The sequence below is a fragment of the Zea mays genome, chromosome 10, assembly GCF_902167145.1.
Source record: "Zea mays cultivar B73 chromosome 10, Zm-B73-REFERENCE-NAM-5.0, whole genome shotgun sequence".
Lineage (NCBI taxonomy): Eukaryota > Viridiplantae > Streptophyta > Magnoliopsida > Poales > Poaceae > Zea > Zea mays.
The window spans coordinates 9,412,125-9,436,482 of NC_050105.1; the positions used below are offsets into that span (position 1 = coordinate 9,412,125).

The 24,358-nt window shown below is 48.8% G+C and overlaps 2 protein-coding genes across 6 annotated transcripts; both read right to left on the reverse strand.

Moving 5' to 3' along the window:
- Positions 1-1,918: 1,918 nt before the first annotated feature.
- LOC100273549 (uncharacterized) lies at positions 1,919-6,125 on the reverse strand. The gene is made up of 15 exons (NM_001347205.1): positions 5,918-6,125; positions 5,631-5,740; positions 5,283-5,343; positions 4,877-5,197; positions 4,112-4,337; positions 3,885-3,997; positions 3,646-3,793; positions 3,485-3,527; positions 3,315-3,386; positions 3,118-3,198; positions 2,925-3,028; positions 2,765-2,857; positions 2,594-2,662; positions 2,435-2,499; positions 1,919-2,332 (listed from the first exon to the last, which is right to left on the reverse strand). The coding sequence occupies exons 1-15, from the start codon at positions 6,015-6,017 to the stop codon at positions 2,106-2,108; spliced, it is 1,833 nt and encodes a 610-aa protein (NP_001334134.1). The 5' UTR covers positions 6,018-6,125; the 3' UTR covers positions 1,919-2,105.
- Positions 6,126-11,228: 5,103 nt separating this feature from the next.
- Positions 11,229-18,613, reverse strand: LOC109943164 (filament-like plant protein 1). 5 transcript variants are annotated; one of them, XM_020546068.1, is made up of 5 exons: positions 18,320-18,613; positions 16,287-16,489; positions 14,691-14,982; positions 12,124-14,480; positions 11,229-11,980 (listed from the first exon to the last, which is right to left on the reverse strand). In XM_020546068.1, exons 2-5 carry the CDS (start codon positions 16,401-16,403, stop codon positions 11,627-11,629), a joined length of 3,120 nt encoding a protein of 1,039 aa, XP_020401657.1. In that variant the 5' UTR covers positions 16,404-16,489; positions 18,320-18,613; the 3' UTR covers positions 11,229-11,626. The 5 variants fall into 5 exon arrangements, with proteins under 5 accessions (XP_020401657.1, XP_020401656.1, XP_020401659.1 ...); XM_020546067.3 differs by having other exon boundaries at positions 17,946-18,603; XM_020546070.3 differs by lacking the exon at positions 18,320-18,613 and adding an exon at positions 17,941-18,255.
- Between the last annotated feature and the right edge of the window lie 5,745 nt (positions 18,614-24,358).

The window sequence follows — 24,358 nt, forward strand, 5'->3', positions numbered from 1 at the left end:
GTGGCCGCGCGGGAGAACGGGCTGGCGGACAGTCTCTCTCTCTCTCCCTCGCGAACGCTTGTAACCCCCTACTGCAAGCGCATCCGCCCTGGGCGCAGGACAACACGAAGGCCGCGTTTTCCCCTTGCTGTTTTTTCCCTTTGTGTTCCGTCTCGCGCCGACCCATCTGGGCTGGGACATGCAACGACAATTTACTCGTCAGTCCAGGGACCCCCCGGGATCGAAACGCCGACAAGCATACACATCGATTCATGTGTTTCGTCTCTCACGCCATCCATCGGCAGATCACTTCAATGTGATGTGCGGATCCAGTTGAAATAAGATTTTCAAAGTTAAAATTCCTAAAAAGGAATTATTTAAGATATAAAATATTGCAAGAAAGGCTAAATAGTTTGAGTATTTCTATACATGTTGTCATTACATGAATTCGCATCGAGACATGTTGAAAAGGCGGTCATATATTACACTCCATCTGTTCTAAAATAATAGTATTTTTAGCTCTATATTTTTATGTTCACATTCATATGGATGATTATTAACCTAGACATATATTGAACACATCTATCATTTATTGTATGAATTTAGTAAAAAGGTAAAACTAAGTTTAATTTGGGATAGAGGGAGTATATCTTTTTACTTGAAATAGATATATTAAGTAAAAAGGTAAAACTAAGTTTAATTTAGGACAGAGGGAGTATATCTTTTTACTTGAAATAGATATTTTTATACACGTTTGAGGATTTATTAGCAATATATATATTATAAAAACATTATAAAAATATGGATCCCTCTATCTTAAGGGCCTGTTTGTTTACCCCCAGATTATATAATCTGGATTAAATAATCCTAAGAGGCAAACAAACAGTCCAGCTTATTTGTCCAGATTATATAATCTAACCCCTTGGATTATGATAATCCATAAGCAAGTGAGGAGGTGCTTATTTCAGATTATTTTTTCCCACTTCCCCACTACCCTTTCAAGTTTCCTAGAAATTACCCACCATTGCCATTATAATCCACCGAATCGTTTTTGCGCCTAGTACTAGTCAATTTGGGGATGAAGAAGGTGACATGAATGCCTTCCGTGATAATATTACTAATGCAATATTTGCCAATGTCAATTGAATTATTTTTTTTCATATATGAGTTTCAACCTAGTACAAATATAGAGGGCATTCTTGCCTTCCTCATACAAAAGAATCCTATTAACAACTCAAATAATCTGGGTAAACAAACAGGACTACTCAGATTATATAATCCAGATTATATAAGCCAGATTATATAATCCTCTAAAAATAATCCAGATTATATAATCCATGGGGGTAAACAAACAGGCCCTAAGTATTGCTCTGAGCCTCAATTTATCAGGACCGGCGCTTTAGGACTTTGTAAGCTCGAGAAGAAGAGTAACTAGATTTACCTCAAATTGACATATCTCAAAATTCACAAACCCGAGCAGGTCCGTCGTTTTAATAAGCCCTCACCAAGAGGCAAAGGACTGTGTATCACATACTCACAAATTCACATGGGCGGATCGGGAGGGTAGTACGGGCCGTCCAGGCCTACAAATTAACAACTGGAGGCACGTGTGTGGCTCGCCGCCTCCGCGCCCACGTGTGCCGCGCGTCCAAGTCGCTGACGTTGGTGTCAACGGCGACCGCCGTGGCGCCGTGGGATTTGAATTTATAGGCGCCCAACACTTACACGTATGTTCTCTTGGACGGGGTCACGGGGATTTGAATTTGTTTTTTATTTTTAACAAAAAAACACTTGAAAGAGAAGCTTTACTGCGTAATTGTTACAACAATATGTATCCGGACAGGATTTTGTGCCGCCGAGTCTGATGATGTACCGCTAGTGAGTGAAATTTCTTTCTCTCTTCTCAGATTATGAACGACCTCAATTATTTTTTATTTACCGTGTTTTAGTTCAAGAATGAACTAGTAGTCAACGACAAATACTCGATAATGATTCGAGAATGAAGGTATACATGACAACAATTGTCCTGCTGCTATACGTCTCTTCTCCTCCGATCGACCCCCACGGATACATATACGGTGGATCCTCGCTCGCTCGCCGCCGGCGGCGGCGGCGCGTCGCTGACCTCAGTCCTGTTGCTTGCCGAGGAGGTCGTAGAACACCGGCGGCTTCTTGTACCCCTTGGCGCACGCCTGCTGCGTGGCGAAGGCCACGTGGAGGAGGGTGGCCTCGGCCCACGGCCTGCCGATGAACTGGAGGCCGATGGGGAGGCCGCCCCTGTCGTAGCCGACCGTGACGGTGATGGCCGGCAGGCCGAGGAAGTTGCCGGCTATGGAGTACCGGACCAGCGCGGCTGCATGCAGTTAAGAGCAGTGAGCCAGTCAGGAACTCAGGACTCAGGATGGATGCACCGATGCCGCCGGTGCAGAGGGATTCAATGGGAATGCGGACGTACCTCCGTTTATGTAGTCGAGCTCCCCGGTGCTGAGCGCGTCGTCTTGCAGCGGGTACGCAGTCACACTTGATAGAAACGGAAGGATGCGAGCTCCATTACACCATTTTTACATGTGAAGTGTGACGAGAGAGCTGAAGAAGAAGGTAGTAGTAGTAGTACCCGGTCATCGGCGAGACGATGACGTCCGCGGCCTTGAAGATCTGCTTGTGGAAGTACATCTGGCGGTTCCTGAACAACGCAAGAACGGAACAGTACGTCAGTGGGCACGGCACTGACTGCAACCGCAGGATCGACGCCGCCGCCATCGGCTAGCTTAGCTCACGCACGCACCGGAGCCGCTGCGCGTTCAGGTACGCCCTGCTGCTGAAGGAGCCGTAGACGCTGAGCGCCACCCTCGCGTCCCAGCCGATCTCGGACCTCTTGCTGCCAGTGCCACCACAGCCCAGGTCAGTAGTGAACCAATTCGTATGAGATCCAGCTCGACCCTTACAGCTTGTCGAGGTACTTGGCGAGCGACGTCGTGCACTCGGAGCCGATGGTGACGTAGTGCGCCAGCCGCATCTCCTCCACCTCCGGGATGGTCACGTCCACGGTCTACATGTGCACGCAGGCAGGCATTCCATCAGGCGATTGAATTGAATCAACCACAGCCACAGCCACCCTCTCCCCGCCGCCGGCCGTACCTGCCAGCCGTAGTTCGCGCGCAGCGCCTGCAGCGCCTTGTCGCAGCAGCTCCTGATGTCCTCGGCGCTGTCATTGAACCACTGCAAAAAAAAAAAAATGCGGCAACCAGAGCACGTCAGAGTTAATGCTATGCATGCGTTCATTGCAGACGATGGCGTCGTCACATCCTTATCTGGCGAGCTTTGATGCTGCTAACCTTTCCGTATCTGGCGAGCTTGATGTTGCCGATGGAGAGTGTGGAGCCGAGCTGAGGAAGATTCAGTTCCGGCTGCAGGTGGCACGCACTTGCCCCGTCAGTCGGATGGTGCAGACGACAGGTACAGTAGAGATGAGATTCAGCAGAGAAAGAAGGGAGCTGGGATTCACCCGCAAGTAGGACGGCTGGGACTGGTCGACGATCGCCGAGTAGCTGGAAGACGAGAAGGATGGATCAGAATTTCAGATGGAAACGATGAGATTCGGTAATAACAGCTGAAGAAAGAAAGAAAGAAACGAGGCGCGCGTGGCGATCAATGAGAATGACTGACGCGATGAGCGCGTCCTCGACCGTCCCCGCCAGGATCCCCGGCATCCCGACCGTCCAGTTGAGCGGGAGGACGCCGGCGTTGGAGAGGCGCCCGGCGGTGGGCTTGAACCCGACGACGCCGCACAGCGCCGCCGGCATCCGGACGGAGCCTGCAATTGACGCACGGCATGCATGGTTAGTGTGATAGTGTCAGTTTGTTTGTTGCAGCAGAGGCCAGAGGAGATCAGCACGCGCACGCACCGCCTCCGTCGACGCCGAGCGCGACGGGGCAGAGGCCGGCGCACACGATGGCGGCGGAGCCGCTGGAGGAGCCCCCGGCGATCGTGCTGGCGTTGTACGGGTTCCTCGTCGACCTGCACATTGCACGCGGACGACGGACGGAGCCGCATCACGCAACGTTTCAGGCACGGCGCAGAACAGGGAGAGAGAGAAAAAAAAGGCGCGTGACCCGGAACAGCAGCGCGTACCCATGGTGCGGGTTGATGCCGCTGGTGCCGGCGCCGAGCTCGTGCATGTTGGCCTTGCCGGCGAGGACGGCCCCGCAGGCGCGCAGCTGCGCGACGCACGCGGCGTCGGCCTCGCAGCGCCGCGCCGCGCCCAGCCACCGCGTCCCGCCCGTGGTCGGGTACGGCAGGCAGTCGATCTCGTCCTTCACGCCCACCAGCACGCCGTCCAGCGCGGACAGCGGCGCCCCTGCACGCACACCATGTCATGTTGTCATGTCCGTCGCGCTCGCTCGCAGCTGACCAACGAGACGAATGATTGCAAAAGCAGCAGTAATCAATTGCTATTATCACAGCCTGGGCCCCGCCGCCTACTCCGGCCGGCCTGCAGTGAATGCGCCAGCCGCCGATACGGATGGAAGCATGGAGCAGGCAGGCGAAGGCGAAGGCGAAGAACTCTCGGCTTCTTCGCTGCTGCTTTACGCCAGGCAGTGACAGGAGGATCAGAGGCACCAGCAACTCGACCTGCAACTCTCTCAGATGCCGATTCAGAGAATTCGGCGACTCTCTTTCTTGTACGCCTCCTCAGTCCTCCTCCCTATATGTGGCTGCTAGTTACTTACTGCTTGCTACCGGCAATGGCGGCTGGCTGGTTGCAAAGCCAAGAGCTACAGACAAACTAGTGAAAGCTCTCCCACCCGTCGTCAGAGCAAAAGGCTGCCTGCCTGACCATCTTTTTTCACCCATCAAAGAAATGCACAGGAATGTAGTAGTAGTAGTATACAGTACCTCTCTGGTACCTGAGGGTGGATTCCTCGGCCTGCCTCATGACGTCGTCGGGGTCGCAGCTGATGAAGAAGGCCATATTGCTCACGCCAGGGCCCGAGCTCTCCCTCACCGCCGCGAGGAACCTCGCCGCCACCTGGACAGGCGTCACCTCGCCGGACCTGTACGCGTCGGAGAAGTCGCGGACGGTCCAGCGCCTGATGCCGCGCGCGTCGGCGGCCAGCGCGGCCTCCAGCCGCGCCGGGAGGCAGCCCACGGCCTCCTGGACCCGCTCCGCCGCCGACAGGTCGGGCTTGGTCAGCCGCACGCTCTGCTCCGGGGTGTCTGGAACAGCAACGACAGTCCGTCAGTGCGCTCGCTCGGTCGGTCAGGCCAGACAGGGACGGCAGAGCAGAGCAGAGCAGAGCACCTTCCCAGCTGTGCGATGCCGTGAACAGCGGCGGCTCCGGGATGTCGGCGTCGGACACCAGCTGCCAACAGTGGGTACAAGTACAATTAGAAGCGGTCAGAGAAGACGCTGAACTATACTGCAGAACACTCTTGTCGCCACAGTGCCGTACGTGCCGTGCCTTCCGCTGATGGCTGCTGCTGCCTTTCAGTTCGTTTCACAGGCAGGCAGGCAGGCAGCGTCTGAACTAGTCAAACTTGGGGCCAAACTTTCAGTTCGTTTGACGGAAGCGTTGGCAGAAAAGAGGTTTGATTCTTGAATTCAGCGGAGTTTTCACGGAAGGGGGATAGAGATGGATGGACTTTGCACCTTGTTGATGAGGTTGTCCTTCTTCAGGATGTAGAGCACGATCTGCCCGACGATGGGCATCTCCAGGATCCACACGAAGATCTTCACCAGGAGCCCGGCGACCCGAGGAGCTGGAGGTCGAGCGAGGACAAGGGGGGGGATAAAAAATTCTCAGTTCTCTTCTACTCCAAGCACTGAACTGAACTGAACTGGGTTCAGATCAGCAGAATTACAGATTCTCTTCTACTACTAATAGAACGACTGAGTTGAGGACACCGAGAATTCTCCAGGATGAGCGGGCAGCAGACCTTTGACATTGGGGCTGATGTAGAGCTCGTCGCTGCCTGGGCCGAGGTCCACGTCGGCGGCCGGCTTGTACACCTTGGCCGGCGAGCTGAACAGGCCCATCTGCGGCGGCGGCGGCGGGAACGGCAGACCGACACACAGAGAGAGACAGACGGGAGGAGGAGACGTACTCGCAGAGGGTGGTGGACAGACGACAGGGACTACTCCCGCTTGGCCGGATGCTGTGCGATCAGGCCGAGGGCTGGTTTTATACGCCGGTAATGGCGAGGAAAGAACAGCGACGACAGGAACGAGGACGGCCGGTTCCTTTTTCTTGGTGAGGAGTTAACCGGAGGGTGGGGATCGGAGGACAGAAGGGTAGAAGACGATGGGGAATTGCGAGAGGATGTAGATACAGAAGACAAGACAAGGCTGTGGCTTGTGGACATTCTTGTTGCGATTTTGGCGGGGGAGGGCGACGGCGGTTGCTGTGTCTTCCGACACAGGGTTTGTTCTCTTTCTTTACTTTACCAAGGCCTCGTCATCAAGTTCTGTTTTGCACGCCGATGAAAACGAAGACGACCACCTTGCGTGCAATAACAATTTTCTTTTGTTTTCTTTAAAAAGTTACAGGGTGTCGGTATCAATCAATACTTTACTTCTAATACCGAAGTTATCGACCAAGTGTGTCTGTCGTTAGTTTGGTAACCCTATTTTACTAACGAGCGTTTGGATTCCTTTATTTAAGAAAGATTGGAATTCATTTAATAAAGTAACATATTTAGCTACAAAATCATGGGATGACATGATTGGATCAGATTAAAAAAAAGTGTAGTACTTTACTACATTAGCCTCAAGGTTGGCTGCAATTAGGTCAAATTAAAAAAAAAAACGTACCACATTAGCCTAGCTCAAGGATGTAACTGGATCGGAACTGATTTATGGATTTGGTTAAATGTGTACACAATGTTGACTTAAAGACAATTCTACAAAACTAATTTATATTGTCCAGGTATGTAGCGTCGTCGCCGGCTTCGATTGGTTAGTCACTCTCACTCATGCGCCGATTTTTTATTTTTATTTTTTTACATCCCCAAGGTCGGCACTACCTCGGTCCAGGTAATATTCTAGTTCTGTTTCTCCTCAACTAAACTTAGGCCCCGTCCATTTGTTGTTACGGATTGATCGATGGGCTGCAACGGTTCCTTTTTAGAGAATGGATACCCGTCCAGCTTCACCTCATTTGGAGGATTAGTCAACACACTAAAAGTTTTTACATGTAGTGGTCACACAACTAGCCACACATACATATATGGAGGAACTCATTCTTTAGTTTGTACGTATAAATTTGACGATATGAAATAGTAATTATACTCATAGTTTTCACATATTACATCAATATAACACCAAATGAACACAGCTTATCACTCATCAATTCGCACGCATGTTCATTAGTTTAATCCACAATCATAGTCACATAGACCAATTTAACACACAGACACGATTCATCAATCATCAGTTTAACTCATGGCATCACTTTAACTCATAGGTAATATGCACCACACGTACATATAACATGTATCAATCGGTGTGTAAATGATATGCATACCGGGGGACAATAGATTTGTGTTCGGTGGGGTACGCTAAGGAGCTATGGCACAGGGGGGGGGGGTCATACTGGTTCAGGCCGTGGCCCAGTCCAATATAGTGCTGATGGAAGTATATTGCTTAGGAGTATTTTGTCCAGTCTTTTTTATAGGTCAAGAGTGGCATTTACAGTCGGGACTTGTGTTCTACTCGAGGGGGTCATTCGTTTGTTGCCCCTGGGTTGCTCCCCTGTCCTCCTCCTGGTGTCATCAGAGCTTGCGACAAAATTAAATCGAGCTGAGCCGAGTTGAGTCTGAGTCGAGCTAATCACGAGTCGAACCAACTCACGGATATTTTGTCCAGCCCACGACCCCGACGATGTGTGCGTGGTGCAAAGATAGATGTAGAGATGTAACGGGCTGTAACCACGTCCCAGTCCCACCCACCAAACTCATTCCAACTCGTCACTCCACAGAAAAAAAAATGAAGTGCGTGGTGCACACTCATGCCAGTACGTATACTACGTACCCTTCTCACGTCACCCTGTACACGAACCAACCAACGATCGCCAATAAATGCCGCCGGGGTTTTCCATGCACCAACGAAGAAGATCGATCACGGGCACGCAAAAGAAAAGAGGAGTACAAAAGTATTCTAGAAGCCGAATAATTAAACTACTAGGACTATGCATGAGAAGAAGAAGAAGAAAAAAAAATGATGGGAGGAAGAAGATCCAATCCGATCAACTAGATGTTCCAGCCATTGATTTGGCTTTGTATGTATGCGCGCCATTTATTTCTCCTCCTCCTCCGTATCCATCCATCACTTGCGAGATGGTTAACCCAAAACCGCGAGCCTAGTAGTGGTAGTAGTCCGTAGGCATTAACTCCGCTCCCATGATTAAACCCCTGCGCTGCGCTCACCCGAAACGGAGGCTAATTATGTGCTTGTGGTGCTGGACTTCTCTCTCGTTTTTTTAATCTCTTTCTCTCCCTGCTGTGCCTTTAGCTGCAGTATGCAATTGATCTGGCTTTGCTATTCATTGCAAGCGGATCCAGGGCGCGCGAAGCGCGGGCACGAGCGGTGGTGCGTTGTGCCATGATTTGTGCACTGAAGGCATGTACATCGTTATTTATGACATGTTTGGTTCGCTGACTATCTTAATATATTTTAACTAACTTTTCTATCTAATGTTAGTTCTTCAATTTATACGACTAACCTTAGACTAATTGTGGCATAATTAGTCACGAACCAAACAGACCTAATGTAGAGGCTATTGAGATGTTTAAAACTTAAAAGGAGTATATGCAAAAAAAAAATATAGAGCTATTTCTCCGTAAAGAGATGTCTCTGGCTCGTGACCCAAGCAGCAACAGATGTCTCGCTTTGCACTGTACGAATTCGTCGTCAAATCTATCAATCTAATATTGTACAAATACATTTATTTCTGTATTTATTAATATACTATATTTATAAACACTCTATTATATAATAGAGTCTTTTAGTTATCTCTTATATTTAGAATTTTTAGTGTTTCTCCACTATACATGCACTAACCTACCGTCTCCAGCCCATGTCGTCTTATTGATAGACAGTGGGACTGTTATGGGTCAGGGGCCACTTGCATCTAGTGGTGTGCTCGGTGCTGTAAACGAACGTAAGGCTATAGCTCTCCGGCTGTGTGAGTGTCTGTAGTGCTGAAAATTATTTTAGCCTGAAACAGTCTGGTTTTTGGTCTGGTCTGAGCTGAAAACTGTGAAGGTCGGGATCGAAACTTTTAATCAATGCAATTTCTCCGAGGAAGAGAGCTAGCAGCAGTGGCAGCTCTGAGGGTAGGGCAGAGGGAGGTCGCCTCGAGCCCCTAATTATATAGGACCTCAAATATAATTATACATTCAGTAATTAGACTACCAGTTACAATAGTTTAATAGCGAAATATTGAATAATTAGCAGCCACAAATCGTTCACAACCCGATCGTATTTAAATATGTTAAAAAAACTTTTAAAATAATACTATAATATGTATCTTTTTATTTGGCATGAATATTTTTAGACGTATTTTGAGTTTATATATTAGTACTATTTTTATATAACAATAATTTGATGAGTCTCTATTTTAAATTTGTCCTGAGCCTCTGAAACCTCCGGTCCACCGCTGGCTAGCAGCACCGCAAGTGTCGTATCTCCAAAGTATTTTGTGCAAATGTTCCTATGGTTCTGCAGAATGAATCTGCCTGCATTGCATTTAAGTATCAAAACCTTCATTTGGGGGGGTGCTGTTATCTACTACTTCTCTAGCATATTTCTTTGTGTTTCTTCGTCCGTGCTTCTTCTTGCCATTGTGTCCTGCACTTTTACATGATCTTCTTTAATCTTGGTTGGGCCTTATAATGCCTTGTTGTTTTCGAGGCGTTGATCTTTGTCATCCCCATGTTGCCTTCGTCCAAGTCCACACCACATCTTTTAATCTATATTCACAAGCACTATCAGATTTTATCAGTCTAAATGGTTATATTGATCACCAAACACTAAAATACATTAATCAAATATTTCACAATCCATTTTTCTTACACAGTCAAGCCAGCCAGCCCTAGCCGGCGTGGAGGCGTGCCAATGGACGGGTCACGGGCGCAAGGTGCAGCGGCCCATGCGGCCGACAGCGACCTAGTGTGGTGTGGGCTGGCGAGGTGTTGGCTGGACGTGGGCTGGTAGGATTCGGCCCACCGCGACCCAACAAGGGCGCAGCCCAGCCCGAGAAAATAGGCTGGTCCGGCCGAAATAGAGCTATTTGGCATATATAAAAAGGGATCAGTTTCGGATTTTTTTTTTCCTCAAACATAAATTTAGAGGTTTGGGCAATAGATTAGGTCTAAATTAGATTATACTAATCTAGTGTATTTGTAGATTTAGATAAAGAACTATCTAATACTTTTAAACAGCACTTTGTACACATAATCTTGATGATTAAGATGGTGATTATGCAATATTATTATGGTAATCTCGTTCCTCTCGCTTCGTTCATTAACTACATGTCTAATTTTGTTATAGATTTATTTATTAATTAATTACAAATTTTAATGTTCATTTTTATAGTCTAGATCATTGTTAGGACATCAAGTAAATGACCTGCAAAGTGTATATTATTATTTTTTATGGTTTTGCTTAATTTCAAAATTAGAACTTAATTTAAAATTATACGCAAGTATGGGTTTGAACCAAGGTTGTTGGCTCCGAACACATATTTACATTTACCTAGTCAATAAAACATACATGTTTTTGTGTTTTATACTTTATACTCAACATAATATAGATATTTTTATGAAAAATATGGGGGAAAATCAGACTATGTCGAGCCTAGCCCACCTTGCCGCATCTAAGGCCCATATGCGACACGATGGCCAGGCTCGGCCAATACAAGCCTGACGAATAACGGGTCAGTCCATGCTCGGACCGGGCCATAAAGGACCCACCACCACCATCTCGTAAACCACTCGAGACTTTCGACTACTTACTCTAGGGGAGGCGAGGTGGAGAGGGAAGGAAGGGGCAACGACGGCTGCTAAGGTTTGGTGCCGCCTGGACCGCCTCACAAGAGATGGCGTGGGGATTCAAATTATGATTTCTCACTCAACATATAAAATACATTTATACATGTTATATGGTAGACACACTGAGATCAGACACAACAACCAATTCAAATAAAACATAAATTATAGTAATCATTTGGAACATGTTTAAACAACTATCTAATTAAAATAAGATATATTTATGTAATATATAGAAATCGTATCAACGTACAGGGCCTAACTATTGTTGTAAATTTAGAGAAATAAGTGACATGCTTCCTTCATATTTAAATAAATTAAATATTCTAGTACGGGGTACCTAACTAGTGGACACTAAATATGCACTTGCTCGGTGCTTTCCTGTAACTAGAATCACACAAGATAACCATGTTTACATTTTACAGCAAACGACCACCAGTAAGACCTCATCAAGCAGGCTACAAAAACCGAGCTTGCTGGAATGGATGTTCATCACACAAATCTAACAATCAGTCTCTGTAATGTACATCGACCTACCTACACATATGGCGGCATCCATGGACTGTTTGTTAGCATGGCATTTGGGCAGCCTTCCTTTCATCACCTTCTAATTGCTCTTTTGCTCCTGTAACTGCTAAGAGTCGAGAGCCCCCCTGCAAATACTGACATCTCAGAGGGTGGAGACGAGGGCTGGATCGACGACGGGGGTGGAGAAAAGAAGCTTGTGTCGTTGTTTGGAAGGTCAAAGTCGTACAAGTCATCCGCAAACATAGCAAATTCAGCATCGCCATTTCTGAAGTCCAGTGGCAGTGGCATGTCCCTGCTGGATTCAAGCCTTTCAGGCTCTAGCACCACACTGTCGAGATCTGTCAGTGATTTGATTTGACGATCCAGAGAAGCAATTGTCTTCTGGCATTCTGCGAGCTTCCCAGCTGCGTTAGCGAGCTCCTTCTCCTACAGCAATGTCAACATTTCGACTTGAATTCAGTGATGCTAATAGTCTTATTTGTCCAATTATCCTCTGAAATGACATGCTTTAATACTACAAATATGTATGGGCCTATAAGGTTCAGGTGTTAGAAAGGGATGAAATTTACCTTCTTAACCTTCAGATCTCCATTCGAATTTGCAAGACGCCAGAGCTTTGCGTCACGGCTATCTCTTGACATCTGAGCTTCCAGCTTTTGGCATTTCTGTTCATACTCTTCTGACAGCAACCTCTCCTGCTCGATCTCCCTATGGAGCAAGCTCACCTTGTTTGTAAGTTTTAATATTTCCCCGTCTGCTGTTTTAAGTTTATGCTCTATAACCATCCTCTCTGACTGCAAAGTCTCAGTGAATTCGTCAGCTGATGACATCTGCTCCTCGAGTTTTGCTTCCAATGACTCTACCTTCTGCTTGAGAATTTTGGCATCCTGATGTGCAGACTCCGCCTCAGACTCCAATACCTTTTTGACAACCTCTAGAGCTTCTAGCTGCATCTGGAGCTCTGCAGAAAAAAACTTCTCCTTTTCCACATCGTGCTCAAGCGCAGACACCATGTCATGCAGTTTTGCAGCTTCCGAGTTCACTAACAGGAGTTGTTCCTCTAATGATTCTTTAGCAGACTCAATAGAACGAGCTCTCTCTACTTCAATTTTCATCTCTAACTGTGCTGAGAATTCCTTCTCCTTTTCTACCTCATTCTGTAGTTGTTTTGTGATCTCTTCCAGTTTGTGCATTTCAGCGTGTGCTGAAGACAGCTGTGCCTCCAAGGATTCTTTAACAACCTCAGCAGTTCTTGCTGCTCTTGTTTTCACTTCTAGGTTTGCTGCAAGCTCTTCACGTAATGCCTTCTCTTTTTCTACCTCATCCTGGAGTGCTTTAACAACATCTCTAAGCTTCCCTGCTTCAGTATTTGCTGAACACAGCTGTGCCTCCAATGATTCTTTAACTGCATTGACAGCTGCTTCAACCTTTATCTGTAACTGTGCTGTTAATTCTTCACACAGTGCTCTCTCCTTTTTGACTTCATTCTCTAGTGCTTTGATAATGTCACGCAGTTTCCCCATTTCAGTGTTTGCTGAACACAGCTGTGCTTCCAGTTCTTCTTTAGCATTCAACATGGCTTCTGCGTTTTGTTTCTGCTGCACAGAAAGATCTCTCTCAGCCTGAATTCTCTCTTCCAGTGATGCCACAGTCAGGCGAAGTTCTGTAGCTTGTGCGGACATCAGTTCTAACTGCGACTCCAACTCTTTCTGCTCTGCATTTTCCTCCAATGAAGCTACAGCAATAAGTAGCTCCTCGACTTCTACAGATTTGGACTCCAGCTGCAATTCCAAAGCCTTCCTCTCAGAGTCTAAACGCTCCACATCATCCAAAGCAGAAAGTTTGGAATCATTTGCTGAGTCCAACTGCATCTGCATTTCAACCAGCCTGTTCTTTGCCACCACTAGCGCATCGCAGGAAATCTCAAGCTGATCTCTAACTTCCACAAGTGCCAGCTCAAGCTCCCTTTTCTCGCATGCAATTGCTTCAAACTTTTCCTGCAAATTTGCGACCTTGTTTTGCAATTCTTCATTTTTGACCTTCAAGGAGCTGTTTCTTGTGACAGCTTTGTCAGAATCTGTTTCCATTTCAAAGTTAGAGCTTGTGCCATCTGATTCGGGCAATGCAGCTAACCTTTCCATCTCAAGGAAATCATCCATTATGTCAATCTCAACAGGATTGTTCACAATATTTCTTGAACCATCCTTGCCATTCTTGAACTGATCAAGCTCAGCAATCAAAGCTAATGCCCATGAATCGGAATTTTGCAGATCGTTATCAACGCCCACCATATGCTCCCCATGGTCGGACTGGCTGTCAGTCAGTGATTCCATGCAGCAATTGTTTTGTGTGGATCTAGAATTATTGATCAGTGTTGTTTTCCGCGTTAGATGCTGTAGCCTGCGGCATTCTGCCTCAACCCTGGCAATCTTTTTAACACTTTCCAAGTGTTGTTTACTTGCTGTCTCTGCTACTTGATTGCTCAGATCTCTTTCCAACATCAGTATCTTCAGGTCCTTGGACTGTACAAGCAGTTTGGCCTTGAGATCTATATTCTCTTTCTCAATTGCCTGATGTTTGGCCTTAAGGTCCAAGTTCTCTCTCTCAATCGCCCGAAGCCTTTCATGTAGATCATGCTGTAATATCATGGAAGATGACGCTTCTAATCTGGTCATTTCCAGCCGCTTTTTTAGCTCTGCGATATGGTTTTGGAGCTCAGGGTTTTCAGACTGCGGGACCAGAGAATTCGAAACGACTTCACGGACTTTGTCCTCTTGTTCTTCCCTTGCCAGCCGCAGTTGCCTGACGCATTCCTTGAGGGCCTCATCCATGTGGCTGACTTGATCCTGGAGAGAAGCATTCTTCCGACAAGAAGCTTCAAGTAGCCCCTTCAGAGTAGTAACTTCAGCTTCAGCTTGTTCCCAACCTACAAAAGAAGTTTCGAAACAAGATTAAGAGAACAGCTACATAGCATGAAAGCAAACTTCTCACACATGCAAATTTAAGATTGTGATTCATTCCTAAAAAAATGAAATGAATCTAACTGTACCCTTGCAATGACTTTATAGATTCAATTATAAAAACTAAATATTTTTTGCACTCATTTTGAGAGAATTTACTAAGGCACAAAAGTTACCTGCAACAGCCTCTTCTGTGACTTTAGCATGCTGCTTCACCAAGTCTTCTTTTGCTCTGATGGTCGAAAGTGCAGCAGAAAGTTTGTAGTTCAAACTCTCCAAGGTCTCCTTGATCTCTTCATCTCCAACATTGGAGGATATATGTTGTTCAAATGATTGACCATGCTCTGGATTAAAATTGTTCATATTGACCCCTGCTGCTAGCTTGCCATTCAAGGATCTTGCTACTCCAGTTTCTTGGCTGTAATCATACTTACTTCTTGAAAAGGCTTCAGGGGATTGATATTGACCCTGAAATCGCAAAGCATCATCTGAGATGGGACTTAAATCTCATGATTTAACATATAGACCAACTAATTTCCTAGAAAGAGTAAATCATTTGTTGCAGCATTCAAACTTATCTATGTCTAGACTAAGTTAAAAACCCTTGGCTGACATACTCGTCACCATTTGAGTGGTCAAATCATTCACTGTCCTTCCAAGGAAATGCACAGATTTTGATTGTTAATAAAAAAAGTACATTTAATGTGATTGATGTTATTGAGTAGCATGCACCGACCAGTTCAACCAAAAAACTTAAGCTAATGTGGATAGGTGGACAATTCACTTATACTCCAACACTTCCCGTCACGTGGAGGCTCTACAGGCCCCAGACGTGGAGTAGGAACGAGCAACTCACGTGGAGGCTCTCCCGACCTCAGACGAACAACAATTATTTCATTTAATTGCCCTAACCAGGATCCAAACTTGAGACATCTGGCTTTTATACCATACTGAGTTGCATGCACCGACCAGTTCAACCCAAAATTTTAAACTGATATAGAGAGATGGACAATTCACTTATACTCCAACAAATGTGTAACTTAATACCCTAAGAAAATTTATGTCAAATTATCAATTATCGGATGTACAAATTCCATATTTCCATTAAAAAGAAATGGTGGTATCTCATCTAGTAATCCAATAGTTTTAAAGGCGAAGAGAGACAATAGGCTGAAAATTAAGACCGAGCAAAATCTGCATTAATCCTTTAAATGCGTTCGTTGCTTATTTATATTGGGAAAAAGGTAAAAGAAAAAAATTTAAGAAGACCCGATAGCTGATCATTTTTAGCAAGGGTACTGAAGTATGAATTTCTTATAGTTAGAAAACACATGGGTCATGAATAAACACTAAACAGTGTATCAACAACCAGCCAAACATCAGGGTGAAAGGTAGGAGCAGATGAAGTTTACAGAACTCCGACTTGAGTCAATTAACCTAACTAATAGGCAACTACCAATGGGTTCGTTGTAGCATCAGTAAAACTAAAGTTTAGATTTTTTGCATGCAAAGATTGCATGATTCCTGGGTAAAAATCGAAATCAACTGGACCCAATTACCCAAACATTATGAGACTTCCTCCCTAGGAAATTCCAGTGACCTACAACTGAAAAGAGCTACGGTTTATTTTATTTTTTTAAAAAAATGGTAAGCTCCAAATACATTGTCATGAAGTAAAGTAAAAAAAAAAATCAATAGCTGCAACCAAACTGTAATGATGAAATGAAAATGCTAAATATGTACGGGACACAAATTAAGGCGTGGTGCTGAACCTGATCATCAGAGCACTGCTCGGAATGTGACGACACGGACAGAGAGCTGTCACTGCCCCCGGGGCTCTTGTCCGATGACTTGCGCCTCCAGAGCCAACCCGCGCGATCCATAACCATGAACCGCTCAGAAGATCAAAACCGGTCCTTCTGCTTTCTCCCTCCTTGCTGAGAGATCAACACTCGGCATTGGAATGGGGAGACAGCTGTGCACCATAGGCAGAGATGCTGATTACTAGGGTGAACTCAAAAATCTTGCAGCATAAATTATAACTCGAGGAAAACGACAACTAATTGCTAAAGATACAGTTTTGACTAATGTAACAGAACCCGTGAAAGGTGGAGACTACTGGAACTAGTAGTACTCGTTGCATGATGGTCGAAACGCAAGTAGCAGCTGATCCTTCTCTGTCAGGCTAATTTGACAGCTAAAAGGCTAAAACTAACGCGTTCAACGAGGTCACCCAAACAAATACCAGCACGCGTGCTCTACACATCTGCTGCGGAAGAAAAGGACATCTCGCATAGGGTGGTTCAGCTTGGCTAAGAAAAAACGGAGGGGAAAAAATTGGTCCCCGTCACCGTCAGCATGTGCGGTTCCTTTCTTTAGCACAGCTTGGCAGCACTTGGACACCCGCGAGCGGCTCTGCTCGCCGTCAACACGGAAGCCGACCACGGTAGAGTAGAATCTCAGGAAAACCCGACCAAACAAAATGCAGTGGGCAGGACTCCCGAGGTCCAAACAATCTATGGCATCTTTAGCGCTGCTGCGCACCAAAGAAGTAGAAATGATTTGCAGGCATTGCGGTAAAAGTAGGGCTAGAAAGATGAAATGCTTCCACAAGTACCGCCCATGTCGCATCAGAGCTGTGTAGTGGACTAGTGGCAACAAGAGGCAGCGAGTACCAGTTGAGCATGACATGGCGGCAAACTTGTGGCCACCGGCTACGGAGGCAAGCGGAGAAATCAGAATCCATCGGCGGCAACCAAACATGTGGCGCGACTGAAGACGAACACACGGGCAAACCAATCACCTACCAAGCCCTTGAGCGGAATCCGCCGCCAATCGCGTCAGAAGTCTTTGCTGGAGCCGAACCCGGTTTCAGCGGAGAAACCGAAGGGCGAGCGAGGGAGACAGAGAAAGAAGACGACGTGGGGGCGCTTGAGGAAACCGAAACCCCATGGATGGAGGAGCAGCAGTACTGAATACGATTGGGGAGGAGGAGGAGGAGGGAAAGCCATGAACGGCGGCATTGATAGGTACTGCAGTTAGATACCTGGGCGGAATTAAACGGGTGCACGGAGAACGCCGCGCGCGTCACAAGAGGCGAACGCGCAAGGACACGCCCTCGCTCGCTCCCTCTCCGTGTGTGTGAGAGAGAGAGCTGAACTCAACGCAGTGCCTCTCTGTCTATCTCCTCTACATCCCTAGTAACTCCGCTTTAGGCCAGTAGGACAGCGCGGCGCAGGCCGGATCGGAAAAAGCGGCATTGCCCGATGCCCGGCCAGCTCACTGCTTACTGGACGAGAGAGAAGGAGAGCACAGGGAACAAGCAAAGCAAAGGCGGACAAGCGCGCAAGAACACGAGCCGGGAGGGGCGGGGCGAGGCGGAAAAAGGCGAAAGGGACTAGTTACTACTGGCGGGCACCACCGCACCTCACCTGCGGGGTGCGGCTCTCCTCCGCCCTCGCCATGTGAGGGGGAGTCCACACCACAGGCAGACGCACACACAGCTGCTGAGCCTGAGCGAAGCCGAAGCGAGCGGCTGCAGGTGCGGCGGGGCCGGTGGGGGAGCTCTCAGCTCCCGGCTTGGTTGGAATCGGATCTCCTTCCTTCCTTCCTCGAATGCTTCTCGGGCGTCGGGCCGAGCGGAGTGGCGGCGATGCGTGCGATGGAGTGACACGGACCGATGGTGGTGCATCGGAGCGAGCGATAAATGCGAGGATCCAAAGCCGCTCTTCTTTTTTTTTTCCCTTCGCAGGGAAATGGAGCAGTGGCAGTACTGGTACGAGCAGTATAGTAGTATAGTACGTACCGTAGATACGGTCGGAATACTAGGCGGCGCCATTGGCGTCTTCCTGCATGCTGCTGCAGGTGCAGGGGCCAGGGGCAGTGTTCTTGGTCCTCCTTCCCTTGCCTTCCCTTCCCTTCCCTTCCCGCGCGGGGCAGCTCAAATCGACAAGCAAAGCAAACTCGCAGGGCACCACACCACCACCTGCTGCTGTGTGCCTTTTTCCTCTTGGTCCTCTCCCTCCCCACCACCCGGACTCCTCGTCCTCTCTATAGCTCAGTTGACTGAATTGAATACGTTCTGCTCGGAATTGGATTAGCAATAGCAGTGTATTGTTGGGTGAGGTGGTTAAAGGGCGTGTTCGGTTGGCTGCAAGCCGACACTGTTGCAGCTGTTTGGACTGCTGCAGCTGCAATCCATAGAGAGAAAAATACTGTAGAAGCCGCAGCCGCAGCCGGATTGCAGCCGCAGCAAGCCGCAGCGAACAAGCTGAAAGTTGGTTCGGTTTGGGTCTAGTCCTCTAAGCCCATGTTTGTTTCGGCTTTTCGCAGCTTCTGACCACCAAAAGCGGCTGCGGACTGTCAATTTTTCAGCCAGCTTCTATAAAATTTGTTTGGGTAAAAACAATTCAAAATCAACATAAACATATAATCGGTTGAGTCGTCGCAATAGTAGTAATCCATCACTTTATAGATTCTGAGCCCTATGGACAACTTTATCTTCCCCCGCACGTAATCCTAATGATACTCAGATTCTCTACACAGTCAGATTCTCCCCACAGCTAGATTCTCGGAAAAGCTGGTCAGAAAAAAGCTGAACCAAACAGACCCTACGTGCCACGGTATGGCTCCTTGAGCGGTTCTCTAGTTCAGGCTCATCATGAAGCTCTATCTAACGGTAAAAAAATGGTTTCGTCGTGAACTTTCGAGGAGTTGGGTTTTTTTTGCGTTGAGGAGCCAGAGCACAAAAATATGACTTCTACCGGTTCCTTCTCTATTTCCCTAACACATCATTTGGAAAAAAAAAATACACGAGAAACTGTTTCACTAAACAAATTATAAAATAGCTCCAACTTCTCAGAAAAGCCAAAAGAGCAAAAGAGCCATAGGAGCTAGAGCCGGTGAACTGTTTTTGGAGGAACTAGAGCCCTGCCAAAGGATCCTTAAATCTTTAAAATTCTAAAAGTTTTTTTTATTGGTTTCATCGTTAATCTCTACATCTTTGATACCGTAAAATAAGCTAAAAGTTTAGAACCGACTTTAAACCACTTTTTTGAAGGTTTGACTCCAGAGTCAGATAACGAAATCTAAACAGCGAACCGTTGCTGCACTAGTCGTTAACACATTCGCCGCACTGATTGCGAGATTGCAGCTATTACGGGCGCAGGGTTCCTGTCCAAAAAAAAATTGTTTATTCTTTTTATCGGAGACGTTTAGCGGATTGCAGCTACGGCCTGTAGACGTGTTATCATGTTTCATCCTCCCACTGTCCCACATCCAGGGTCAGTAAAAAATTGTGCAGAACGAACAGTCAAACACCCCCTTCTGTTCTAAAAATTTCGAATTAACCACTAAACTACACATAATTTTATGTTTACAAATAAATAAAATTGTATTTGTAACTAGCCGCCCCTTCCCACGCTCCTCGACTTGTGCCAACGCAACGGTTGAGATTGATGACACGAGACGTAAGCTTTGTGACGCCGGTTGCTGTCCGCTTGTCAGTCCCGCGGCCTAGGCTTTTTCCTCCTCCGCCTCGGCGCATGTGCCGGGCGGGGCCCGCTGCCCCCAGCGGGGAGGGTACGCAGTCGCTCCGGCCGGGCCGTCGCCGTCCGTCCGTCCGTCCGTGGGGACTGAGCAGGGCAGAGAGGCTGCAGAGGCATGGGATATTGGGATGGGAACGCAACGGGCCAACGGCAACGGGAACAGCAGAGGGGCCATTCTTTTTTTATTCCAAAGCCAACAAGCTAACAAAGGCACCATTTCCGAGGATGAATGGACGAGCAAACGAAACGACACCACACTTTCGATTCGGACACTATTGTGGTAATCCTACGATCTCATATACCGGAGTAGAGGGGAGGGGATTCTAGAAGATTCGTCGTCGAGAGGTTTGGTCAGATCGTTTCATGCTTATTTTAAGGTTTCGTCTCTATAAATACACTTGTAATTGACAGTAGATAGTCGCCTCTTTGTAAATCTCCTGCGATCTGTAACCACCCGAAAAAATAGTGATATTGTTGCTGGTCGACGCCCGTGGTTTTTTTGCCTTCGCCTTGGAGGGATTTTTTTTCCACGTTAAATCTATGTCTTCTTTGTATTTGACCTGCTTTGTGTCGTATTGATTGATAACAGGGAAGTGGGAGATTTTAGAGAGAAAGGATGAACCAAATAACATTGGACATTGGATTTAAGTGAGTAACACAGATCAGGGTTATTCAATGACCTGCAACGGTGTTTTTTGAAGATGTGTTATGTTGTGGATTTTAGAGGAGGTTATAGCTGTGTGATGATTTGGTTGTGTGGGTTTTGTAAAATTTAAACTAATGGATTATATAGGGATATAGATATAGATAAAGCGGAGGTATTTGCGCGGGCACAGAATAAAGAGGTTATATCGGAGAGAAAATCTCCCCGGCCCGGTGGCGGATTGCACCCGCCCTAAATCCTAAAGAGAGGAGGGGTCTAAGCGTTTTGCTTGCTACGAGGCTGGTGGATCAACACACGAGAGCACGCGAGGGTTTAGAGTGGTTCGGGCCGCCGGAGCGTAATACCCTACTCCACTATGTGATGTATTGCTTGGGAGCTTGTATGAACTTATGAGTGTCCGCCTAAAGCTAGGTCTGAGGGCCCCTTTGTAATGTCGTATGCCTCCCCTTTTATAGCTGAAGGGGGCATGCACAAAAGGACTGGGCCTCGACATGTGGGCCCAGGGACATAAAGAATATAGTGCTTGGATCCTCTAATGTCTATAGCCGAGGCAATCTTCTTGTGCCGTGGCGCTCGAGGTCTGCGTATCCTTGGCATGCAGGGGAAGCTTCTTGCAGAAGAGAAGATGGGTATAGTGCGCCGCTCAGCACGGGCGCACTGTTTGCCAGCAGACCCAGCAGGCGCGCCGCCTGCTGGATGATCTTGACGCCGCCTGCTAGCGGATGGGACGGGACACATTAAATGCTGAGAGAGCACGTCGCCCGTCAGCGCAGTGGCAGGCGGCGCGTCTTTTCCTCAATAAATGCAGGGGCTGCACGACTTCTCGTCAGGTTCGGCCCGGTAGCTTATGTCATGGGCCACAAGCAGCGGGTCTCCGCCTGAGCGGGAAGTGGAGGGCAAGGCCCACACATGTGTCAGCACCGGACCCCTGCACACACTAGGGTCCTTCTCATTCCGGGACCCTGCTGGAGTTCGGACTTACCCGGAGGCTCCGGACTTGTATGTATATGGGGGTCCGGTGTCCTTCTGTGGGGGTCCAGACTTACTGGGGTGTGGTGTCTTTCCCTGCCACGTGGCGCCCTTTGGCCTGCCCATCCGGTGGGGTCAGGCGCGGTCCTCCGCGTGGCTAGGAGACGTCGCATGGGTGCGGTGTCTTCATGCTGTAGGAGAGGGTATCCTTGATTTAGGGTACCGACAGTGGCCTCCGGTCCAGCCTTAGGGGAGGATGCGAGCCTGCAGGTGGGACCAGAGTCTGATTGGCGGTTGGACCGCTGCTTCCGTGCGCCTGTTGCTGCAATTACTGCCGGCCCGCCTATGACCACGCCAACTGTCGTGCCTATTCCCACGGCTGACTGACCCGTGACCGTCGTACTTAACGACACTGTTGGGCCATGCGCGGGGCTGCCTCGAGTCGCTGCACTGGTTCTGAAAAATTTACCTTTTCAGAATCCGTGACAGTCCCGAAAAGATGTGGCATTGGCGCAGGCGGCGGTGCGGTTTCTTTGCACACGGTAACCGACGCGCCGGTTACATGGCGTGTGGGCCTGGGCCCCTAAGTTGGACCGCCAGTTGCGGCGGAGCTGAGGGAGCGCACAGCCATGGACGGTTGTATGCTTCTTGCGCGGCGATTCGCCTCTTTGACCGCTGGGCGCGGCGAAGATGAAGGGGCGCCTAACCGTGGGGCAGTTGCATGCCCTATGTGCGGCGGTTCCCCTTCCTGACCGCTGGTTGCCCCGAAAATGGAGGAGCACGTAATCGTAGGGCAGTTGCACGCTCCTTCTTAGGGTTGGTCTGTATGACATGTGGGGTCTGGCCCCCGTGTCATAAGGTGGGATCCTTGGTGTACGCTGGGGGAGACTTCACCCGTGACGCTTCAGGGGCGTGAGTGGGGGGGATCTGCCTTTAAAAAGGGGTCGATCCCTCGGGCAGTAGACATGCCTCGCTCCTCTTGCGACCACCACGCCCTTTCGCCTTCCGGGCCTCCCGATGGGGTGCGCCAGTGTTCTCTGGAGGGATCCGTGTCAAGGTCGTCCCTTCCGGCGACTTCACCGTCGGAGAGCGTGCGCTCGTGGTGGTGTCGCCGATCTTGTCTTCTTCCTGCTGCCGTTGGAGGGGTGCAACCCCATGGGGGTTGGCATCCTTTCACCACCATTCGGCTTCAAGGATTTTCATCACGCAGCCCGGCTGCAGTCCCCCACCGGCGGTCACCCAGGAGGATGACCACCAGCCTTGTGGTGGGGAGAAGCAAGCCGGGCTGCGGCCTCTCTCCCACCCTCAGCTTCAAGGATGTTCATCATCCTCGTTGTGGTGGGAGGTGGGTTGAGCTGGGGCCCTACCCTCCGTATGGGTTGGTGACCCGCTTCTTCCTCCGGCATTCGGAGGGGAAGGGTGTTCACCAATCCTGCGGGGGGACCTTGGCTACACGGGGCCGGCCGACTACAGGGTGTCAGCTGCAGCGTGTCTGGCCCTTTGGGGCTGGATGGCTCTGGTGCCGCCTCCGACGCTGCCTCCTGCCGTCTGGTCGGGGCGTGGTTGCCCATCCACCGCATGGGCGACAGTCGCGCCGTTCGCGGGTTTGCCATATCCATGGCTTCCCCTGCCCACCGGGCGCGCTGGGGGACCGTACAAGACGTCGTACGCCGCGGTAGTGGTGGCGGCATTCTTGGATGGTCTTGTCCTCACTCCTGTTGGTCGAAACAGGAGCGAGAACCCCTTCGTGCATGCTGAGGCAGCCACCGCCCACCGGTGCAAAGGTGGTCGCCGCCGCTGGTGAGGCTACCTCTTGTAGGGGTGGTTGCCTCCGCTGGTGAGGGCATCAGAGCCATCTGCCGCTGAGTCCCCGACTCTTTGGCTTTAATGGCCTCGTTGTCACCCCCCATAGGAGGACAGGGGCGAGGACCTTTTCACAGTAGCGCTCGCCCTGAGGCGATCGCTGCTGCTGTCTAGTCGCCCGAGGCAGAGGTCGTTGTCGCGGCTGGTGCAGAGGTGGTCGCTGCTGCCGGCGATCCGTCGATGCAGAGGTGGTCGCCGCCGTTGGTGGGGCTATCCGGAGCCAGCTTCCAGCGCGACTCCCATTGTGCAATGTAGTCCATTCCTGCAGAAATGGAGCTAGGGTCCCACTTGTAAGGGAATGTAATGACATTTTCTTGAGAGCAAATTAATGTAATAACATATGTATGCAAGATTTTAGCCTGGGAAGCCCAGTTGCGTGTCCGAACCCCCTAGATGGTGGCTTCAAGTACTAAGACACCTACCGCAGGGCGGTGGAGTATGCAGGCTCACGGTACGGGACTAGGCTGAGCGGCTACATGGCTTCCGGACCCCCCAGGAGACAAGTGCTTGTTCTTCAAAGCCGGACCTCCAGGTTGTTGGACGCGCAGGACTATAGTTTCAAATACTAGGACACCCGTCATGGAGTGGTGGAGTGTGCAGGATTTTGGGTACGGGACCAGGCTAACCGGCCACACAGGCTCCGGACCACCCTATGGAACGGGCATCCGTTCTTTCGAACCGGCCCCCAGGCCTTCCCCTGTAAAGTAATAGATATTATCTATTAAGCAGTATTTAACACTTATCTGTGTGACGCATGTTCCTGTTGTGTGCGATGTTGTTGACTCCTCCTTAGTACCTGGTC